The sequence below is a fragment of the Leptonychotes weddellii genome, chromosome 15 (genome assembly GCF_054177405.1).
Source record: "Leptonychotes weddellii isolate Sample4059 chromosome 15, ASM5417740v2, whole genome shotgun sequence".
NCBI classification, from domain to species: Eukaryota; Metazoa; Chordata; class Mammalia; order Carnivora; family Phocidae; genus Leptonychotes; species Leptonychotes weddellii.
In genome coordinates, this window is record NC_138383.1 from 43789106 (window position 1) to 43798451 (window position 9346).

Genomic DNA, 9346 nt, shown 5'->3' on the forward strand with positions numbered 1-9346 from the left:
GTACCCTTTCGGATCCCTACTTTTGTATCTTTGGGGTAAATACCCAGTAGAGACGCAAACCTTTCTATCGCAGGGCATCTCTCCTAGCTCTGGATTCCCCTACAGGTAGACTAAGATGCACTTAAGGCAGCAATAAATGTATTATATTTCCATCTTTGAAATAAAACTAGAACTTTGTTGGACTTTCTTATATTTATTTTACACTTCAGAATGAGTGATCAGTTGATTGATTGATTTATCCATCACATGAGCCACATTGGCCTTTTTGTTGTCCTTTGAACATGCTAAGTATGTTCCTGCCTTTCAAAGTCTTTGTTGTTTCTATTTTGCTAGTGGTTGGGGCTTTGAAACATCTTAATCTGGTTCTTGGATCTGATCAGGGCTAAGGCCACATGTTATGGGGTGGATGTCATTCTTTTAACCCACTGTATCAGTGATCATGTTCTGAAACTTGAGCTGACACTTGCCATTTCAACAGATATTTATTGAGGACCTTCTATGGGCTAGGCCTATGTTAGGTGCTGGGCATGCAAAGATGAGTAAGACGTGTGTTCTGCCCAAGAGAATCTCACAGTGTACCTGAAGTTTGTGTATATGTGCGTGGGAAAGGGGAGATGGAGATAAAAGGTGGTTTTATAGAGAAGGTAGCATATGAACGAGGCCATGAATGGACTTGGATAGGTACAGATGGCAGGGATCGAAGGACTTGCTTTGCACATATGATCTAACTAATTGGTGGCACCAGATTCAACTTTTTAGTATCATTAATAGGAATGGGGGAATTACATTTTGTAGAATTGAATACTCCACACACCTGGAGTCCCACTTGGCCACAGCCATTGCAGGAAGGTTTTGTTGGAGGCATCTAAGTCTCCTGGTCCTCTCTCTGTTTCTGCTGGTCACCACAAAAGGGAAGTCCTACATCCCATCCCTGGGTACAATTTTCCTTCGGAAAGTTTCACTGAAAGAATGAAAGCCACTAGTTGAAGACCCAGAAGAAACTGCTGAAATGTCAGGTTCTTGCTTCATATAAAGATGATCATTTTCCCATCTGTTCTGTTCTTTCTTTATCTAATAATGCTATTTGAAAAGGAATCACAACATTAAGTACTTCTCTGCATGGCTTTTGTAGAAGTCCGTAGGTAGGAGCCAAATTGTAAGAGAAAAGCACAATCGTCTATGTATCAGACCAAAGCAAAACAAAACAAAAAGCCACGACGGAAGCCTTTGCCTGTTGCCATCATGTGGCACTGTGACCAGTTTGCAGGAAACATAACAGCAGAATGGGAGGAGAGGGCGCAACCATGTCTTGAGGGTTAATGGCTTCCATCCAGAATTATGAAATGATGGCAAACATCTCAGGAAGGGCAGTCATGACCAATGCCTCCCAAGCACGCACCCCTAATCCCCCCAAGCTACAAACAAATCCAAGCAGCTTCCCAGAAGACACGTCCTGCCTGTTGCTCTGTTCCCTTCCAGGGAGGTGCTCCATGTGGCTCTTGTCTTCCTCCGGGTCATCAGTGCCTGTGCAGATGGCAAGATCCGCATTTACAATTTCCTCAATGGGAACTGTCTGAAGGTGATGAAAGCCAACGGCAGAGGTGATCCTGTGCTGTCCTTCTTTACTCAGGGCAACAGGTGGGTGGTAGGTGTGGAGGTCAGGGCCGTGGGCTCTTCGGTTTGGCTGGTTTTCTTCTCCTCTGGGATACCAGCCCTGCATTTGCTGGCAGCAGGAGAGAGGGGGCAGTGGTCCCCTCCAATTTTGGCTGTAGAAGCGTCAATAATCATATGGCAGGGGGGCGGATCGGACTTTGCACAAAACTTAGCAAGCAGGGCTCACGTCACTCTGAATTTGTTCTGGATGTCTGGGCAAATCAGGCAGAGAGTACAGTATGGCTCTGCTCTAAATGTGCAGCCCCTGTTTGCTCCCTGTTGCTCACTTCTGACACAAGGAGACTTACAGGAGGGGAGTGGGATGGTAGTAGCCGGGGGTCCAGGGTCTGGTGGGGCAGAGCTGAGCCAGGTGAGTTTACAGAAACCAGAACCGAGACCATTTGTATGTAGTATTGTATTTGTCATAGGCTAGGTTCAGGGCGTTATGATGTGAAAATACCCAAAGAGAATTAACGTTTGCACAGGCTCACTTGAGATATCAGTGAATCTTCCCCAACCATATTGCCTTCCTTTTAATGGAACTATACTAGGGCTATTTCCCATCTTAAAGGGGCAGGACTGGTTAAGAAGTCTCAACAAAGGGACGCCTTTTCACTTTCAAAGTACTAATGCCATTAAAAAAAAAAAATCACCTCTGACCTTTTCTTTTTTATGACATCCAAAGAGAGACAGTTTCCTTTGGGCCTGAGTAAAAATGAGTCTGAAAGGGATTCCTGATCGGAATGAATCCCCCAATTCCATTCTAGCATTTCTAACCAAAACCAGTCACTCTTACGAGGATTTACGCTAACAGTTAAGGCCTTAAAATTCAGCCTTTTGGAGCAGAAAGGAACCTTCACATGGTATTTCCATGGCTCGTTTATGGTTCTGGGAGATCTAGGCACAGATTAGGGTGGATAAGGTGCTCTGTGGACGTTGTGAATGACAGAAACCAGTCGGTGGTTGGGGTTCCCTGCTGGGGGGCCCAGGTTTGGAACTCTTTCTACCAAGGCCTAAAGTGTGGATTAGGAAGGATGGAAATCATCCCGCTTTATAAAGTACAGCTGTTTTGTTTAAATGCAGAGCATGCACAGAGATCCTGGAAGGATAGAGGGATGGAGGGTGGGCTGGAGAGTCAGTGAGGGAGCAGAGTCCTCCCCATTACAGAGTTCTCCTTATCCCCAGCACAGCAATAAAACATGGCATTTGGATACCGTGCTTTGAAAAAAAAAAAAAAGTGAATTTCAAGACATCAGTGTGCAGAGTACCTAACCTTTCTGCTTTGGGCACCCTAGGGACGTGACACTCAACTCTATGAACAGAAATTCATTTAAAAATATTTTACCTTGAAAGGTGAGGGAATCAGAATGTATGTGCCCTGCTTACAGTTAATTTTCAAGAGAACCCCTCCCTGTTGCCTGCCTGTGACCATTCAGCGCTCCAGACCCTCCAACAACCTCCAACACCCTCTTTGTACAGTCGTGTCCCGGGCACTGTTCCCTCAGGCTTATGGTTGGATGGGACAGTATTTGAAATGCATATTTGGAGGCCAGGCCGCAGTGGCCTTCTTGCCTTTTGTGGGCCATCTTGTTGTTTTGGTTCCAGGATGGTGATCAACACGGAGAGCAATATTCTCATGTTCCAGTTTGAGAATATAAAGTGGCAGTACTCCCTGGACCAGGCCAAACAAAAGAAGAAGGATAAAGAGGAGGACAGGGAAGAAAATGGCCTCACCGAAATCCCCTCCAGGTCTAGCATTCAGGCTTTCAGCCTGAGGGACTCGATGTCCAGTAAACAAACTGTGGCCCAGGAGTCCCTGTTAAGTAAACCATACAGGTCCCGAGTTTTCCTGAGGGCCGCCAGGGTACCTACAGGTAAGAGAGCTGAATCCCAGGCCACCTCGGTGGTTCCTGATGGAGCAGGAATGGGTGCAGTTGGTGGTGGTGGCAGGACTACTTTCTCTGTAGGATATTTTAGCCAATGATTTCTTGATGATGTAAATCCTAACCATTAAGGAAGGTGGGATACCGTTCTCCAGCTCAAGAGAATCTCCTGATTTTCAAGGCCTGCGTTTACCGAACATACCAGAATCTTTGTACAGTAGATAACACTGGCCTTTACCACTTGCCATTCAAACCAAAACCCACCAACACTCTCCATCCCCATCCAAACATATAGGACATAATTATTTCCTTAGAACAGAGACAGGATATTACTATTCCACAGAAAAATGTTCTAGGCAGAAGGTATTATCTCTAAGTGCTGATTGATAACATGCATACCCAGAAAATATTAGTATGAAGCAGAAATGTGGGTGTGGGTGTGTGGCATATGGAATGCCATTTTAAGACACACAAAGAATAAGTTAGGCGTGGGCTGGAGTAGCCAGACTCCTTCCTTTCGCTTCTCCCATGTTTGGCATGTGAAACTGGATCCACAGGTCTATGGAGAACATCAAGAGGTCACATCCAGGTATGTTACATGGACAAATGATCAGAGAGACCAACAGGTGTAGATAAATGATCAGTTCTCTCTGGAGGAGAGAGACCAACGGGTGTGGATAATGCCTAAAGCTTGACAGTCAGTTGAAAAAGTGGGTGAGAGGAAAGGCAGGAGGTGGTGTAGACCTTAGGCTCCAGATCACTTACCTGGTGTCATACGACAACAAACAGAAAGGTGATAGTTTGGGTGCAAATAAGCCAGATTACCAGCTATGCCCCCATTATTTAGACCTTGTTGAATTATGTCATTACTAAGATTTCCTTCTCAATCTTCATTTAGAAGTGTTCTTAGAGGGACCTCCAAGTCAAGGAAAGTCAAAAGCACCCCGAAGAGATGGCAAGAAGAGAGCAAGTCCTGTTTTTAAGGAAGCAAGCAGCATAGATGGTGGGCAACAGAGTTTGGAAGCAAAATCCCTCGCAGGAGATCCAACAAACGGTGATATTTTATTCCAGATCAGGGGCAAGATCCTCTCTCTCTCTTCTCCCCCCTCTCTCTGTTGCTCGCTCACTGTGTTCCATCTAGTTTTTCAGCAAGTCAATGACTGCTTATCTTTGAGAATTCAGAAAGGATAACATGTCTGACTTTTCTTAAGGGTGATTGGTTTTCCTTAATTGTCCCCTTACTAACTTGAGGCCACAGCACAAACAACCTTTGTAAGAGCGGTGTTTCCAGTTTTGGGCTCACAGCCTGCCTCCCATGTCTGCCACTCAGACTTCTCACTTCTTGGACTGGTGTGTCATCATGAATAGGATGTCCCGTTGTTGTTTTTGAGGGAGATTTTGGTAAAGATTTAAAATGCCTTTCAAATATTTTTGGCTAATATAATAGTGGTTCTTTGAATCAAACTCCCTGTAGAGACCAGCTTCAAGGTGACGGTAAAACAGTTAAGTTTCAGGAGGGCTATACTAACAATGAGCATCCTTGAATATGCCTATGATTAGGTACCTGTATAAGTATACCTTAGGGTAAAGTCTTAGGAGTGGCATTGCTGAGCCAAAGGATAACTGCCTTTAAAAATTGGAAGGATATTGGGGAGCCTGGATGGCTCAGCTGGTTAAGTGTCTGACTCTTGATTTCAGCTCAGGTCATGATCTCAGGGTCATGAGATCAAGCCCCACATCAGGCTCTGCACTCAGCGGGCAATCCACTTCTCTCTCTTCCTCCCTCTCCCCCTGCTCATGCTCTCTCTCTGAAATAAATAAATAGATCTTTAAGAAAATCAGAAAGATATTGCACCCCTGTTTATTGCAGCATTATTTACAATAGCCAAACTATGGAAGGAGCCCAAGTGTCCATCAATAGATGAACGGATAAAGAAGAGGTGGTATAGGGGCACTTGGGTGACTCAGTCGGTTAAGTGACTGACTTTTGGTTTTGGCTCAGGTCTCGATCTCAGGGTCGCGAGATCTAGCCCTGCATTGGGCTCCATGCTTAGCAGGGTCTGCCTCAGATTCTCTCTCTCTCTCCCTCTGCCCTTCCTGCTCATGCTCTCTCTCGAATAAATAAATTTTTTTTTTAAATTGGAAAAAAAAAAGAAGAGGTTGTGCGTGCACACACATGCACACACACACTGGAATACTACTCAGCCATAAAAAGGAATGAAATCTTTCCATGTGCAACAATATGGATGGATCTAGAGAATATAATCCTAAGTGAAGTAAGTCAGAGAAAGGCAAATGCCATATGATTTCACTTTTATGTGGAATTTAAGAAACAAAGCAAATGAACAAAGAAAAGAGACCAAAAAACAGATCCGTAACTATAGAGAACAAACTGATGGTCACCAGAGGGGAGGTGGGGGATGGGCGAAACAGGTGAAGGGAATGAAGAGTACACTTGTCATGATGAGCACTGGGTAACGTATAGAATGGTTGAATTGCTATATTGTACACCTGAAGCTAATATAGTACTGTATATTCAGTATACTGGAATTATAATTTTTTTAAATAATAAAAAAAGAGGAGGACACTAGCATAACTGATAAATTTTCTTTGGATTAAAAAAAAAATTAGAGGGACACCTGGGTGGCTCAGTTGGTTAAGCATCTGACTCTTGATCTCAGCTCAGATCTTGATCTCAGGGTCATGAGTTCAAGCCCCGCCTTGAGGGGGTTTACTTAAAAAATGAACAAATAAAAAAAAAAATTTAGAAAGATATTACCATAGTCACCCTTAGAAAATGATATATCAATTTACAGTCCCACCAACAATGCATGAGAGCTCCCACTATACCCATGCCCAAATGGGTGCTATCCATCATTTTGAACTTGCTTATATGATAAATAAAAATGGTATTTACATTTTTTTAAAGCTGGTCACTAACAAACAAAATGTCCACCAGTGGGCAATGACTAAGTAGATAAGGAAAAAAATCATACTATGGAATATTATCTTATAGCTAAAAATTGTATCATGAGGACAGACCCACATATAGTGATTTGGAAAGAGATTCAAAATATATTATTCTACAAAAAAAAGACACCTTAATGCAAAATGAGTCATCACAATTCCTTTTTTAAAAAATTTGAGTATAGTTGACACACAATGTTACGTTAGTTTCAGATGTACAACATAATGATTTGACAAGTTTATACATTATGCTGTGTTCACAAGTGTAGTTAACCATCTGTCCCGATATACATCCCTATTATAATATCATTGACTGTATTCCTTATTCTGTGCCTTTTACTCCCATGATTTATTCATTTCATTGCCAGAAGCCTGTATCTCCCACTCCCCTTCACCCATTTGACTCACCCCCCCACCTCTTCCCCTCTGGCAGCCATCAGTTTGTGCTCTGTATTTATAGGTCTGATTCTATTTTTTGTTTGTTTATTCATTTTTTTTTTAAGATTCCACTTATGAGTGAAATCACGTATTTGTCTTTCTTGGTCTGACTTATTGCACTTAGCATAATACCCTCCAGGTCTACCTATGTTGTCTCAAATGGCACGATCTCGTCCTTTTTATGGCCACATAATATTCCTGTGTGTGTGTGTGTGTGTGTGTGTGTGTGTGACCATTGAGTATGATGTTAGCTGTGGGTTTTTCATATATGGCCTTTATTATGTTGAGGTATGTTCTCTCTAACCCACTTTCTTGACACAATTCCTTTTTTTAAAAAAATTATTTATTTATTTATTTTAGAGACAGAGAGCATGAGTGGGGGGGGTGGGGTAGGGAGGGGCAGAGGAAGGAGAGAATCTCAAGCTGACTCTGCACTGAGCTCAGAGCTTGACGTGGGGCTCGATCTCATGAACTGAGCTGAAATCAAGAGTTGGATGCTTAACTGAATCAGCCACCCAGGCGTCCTGACACAATTCTTTTTTTCAAAGGAAGAAAACTGTGCGTGTTTTTTAATACACAGGCAGAGTGGTTTATTCTGGGATTAAAAGGACAGTGGGGAAGATTTTGACATCTTAATTTAGTTTTGTATGCTTTAGTAAGAATAGTATCTTACTATTTAATTGCAATGTAATAATATTTAATGTAATCATTAATTTAATATTGTAGTTATTAAATATTTAATGATTTAACAACAGTTCATAATTTAATAATTTAATGAAATATTATTTATTTAACAAAGTAAACGGAGATATCTGAAACTTCATTCCATCTTAATGCCCATACACAAACATCTTGGGATAAAACCCATTTTGTCAAGGAAAATTATATGCTCAGCGCACATTTGCATTTTTTTTTTTTTTAAAGATTTTATTTATTTATTTGACAGAGAGACACACAGTGAGAGAGGGAACACCAAGCAGGGAGCCCGACACGAGGCTCGATCCCAGGACCCCGGGATCATGACCCGAGCCGAAGACAGAAGCCTAACGACTGAGCCACCCAGGCGCCCCTTTAATACACACTTTAATACACACTTGTTTAATACACACACACAATACTCGAGTACTTATATATTTATTCAAAACTTGTGTTGAATATGTCATAATTTCTAGTGTCATAGAGGATTTTTTTGCACATCTTGGCATGCCTGTTGGACCACAAAGACCTCAGTTTGCATCGCCGTTAGAATGGGTTTAAGTTTCATGCATAACTACTTACCAGTTTTCATGGAACACTCTGACCTGCTTTTGTTTTCTTTTTTTGAAAAATCAGAGGACGAGGAGAAAGTACCACCTGGAGACTTGATCAAGCGCTCAAAGAAAAAGCGTTGGCAAATCCCTATGTCGGCCGACCAGTTCCTTCTGACGGTTAATGCCCTGCAGCAAGCCCATAATTCAGGGGAGTTTGCCTATCCCCGGAGGCCCCAAACCCAAGTCACTGATGCCTGGGGACCTTCAATTTCACACCCAAGGAAGGTCCTGAGTTTCAAAGGAAAATCAATCCAACAGGCAGTTGATAGGTTGAGGTGGAGTAACCCTCCCATTGATGCGAAGCAAACCAGTATTCCCTTGGAGATCCAGAAACTGCAGCCCAACCTGAAGAACTCTTTGCACAGTCCCCGAGTGCAGTCCACCATACCCCAGCCTGCGATTATCCGCCCCAGATTCGCAGGCGCCCTCAAGGATGAAGGCCAAGCGACCGGCTCCATCGACGGGACAGTGCGCCCCTGCAGCCCGTTAACCAGCCTGCAGGTAATTAAACCGAACCGCATGCTGGCTCCACCTGTGGACAGGAGAACCAAGTCTGTCAAGAAAGAACGACCTTGCTTCTACACAACCGTTGATCCCTTTAGAATGAACACCAAGTTCATGTTGTTGACCGTAAAGGAGGAGAAGGAGTATGCGGAAGCCAAGATGAAGGAGTTTCAGGCCAGGAAGCCCAGTGAAGTGGTCAATCCAGAAAAAGCCAGCAGAGCTGCCTGGATCAGGAAGATCAAAGGCCTGCCTATAGATCATTTCATGAAGCAAGGAAAAACAGCAGCCCCGGAACTTGGGCAAAACGTGTTTATCTGAACCAGCCTTGGGAAATGAACGTCTTACAATAAACAGAGAACCCAAGTGGATGTTGGTGTTTGGCCTTTTGTTTTGCGTGTTTGTTTGTTTGTTTTGAGCTGTCCCTTGGCCATGTGGGGAGTCTTACTGATCTTCCTATAAGCCAAAGAATTGATATGATCGAATCAAGAAAACAGAGGCGGGGGTGGGGGGGTGTTGCTGGGAGAGATTGGCATTTGTATTCCCACCGAAAACCATTTAATGAAACATGAAAGCCCAGCTTCACTGGTGGGT

General features: G+C 43.2%; 1 protein-coding gene across 1 annotated transcript in view; it reads left to right on the forward strand.

The window, feature by feature from the left end:
* FBXW10B (F-box and WD repeat domain containing 10B) overlaps positions 1-9123 on the forward strand; it is a 34878-nt gene extending 25755 nt beyond the window's left edge. The window contains exons 9-11 of the mRNA XM_081805998.1: positions 1480-1638; positions 3259-3527; positions 8274-9123. Coding sequence (XP_081662124.1) covers positions 1480-1638; positions 3259-3527; positions 8274-9073 — 1228 coding nt within the window. The 3' untranslated portion in view covers positions 9074-9123. The remainder of the gene's footprint in view (positions 1-1479; positions 1639-3258; positions 3528-8273) is intronic.
* The last annotated feature ends 223 nt before the right edge of the window (positions 9124-9346 follow it).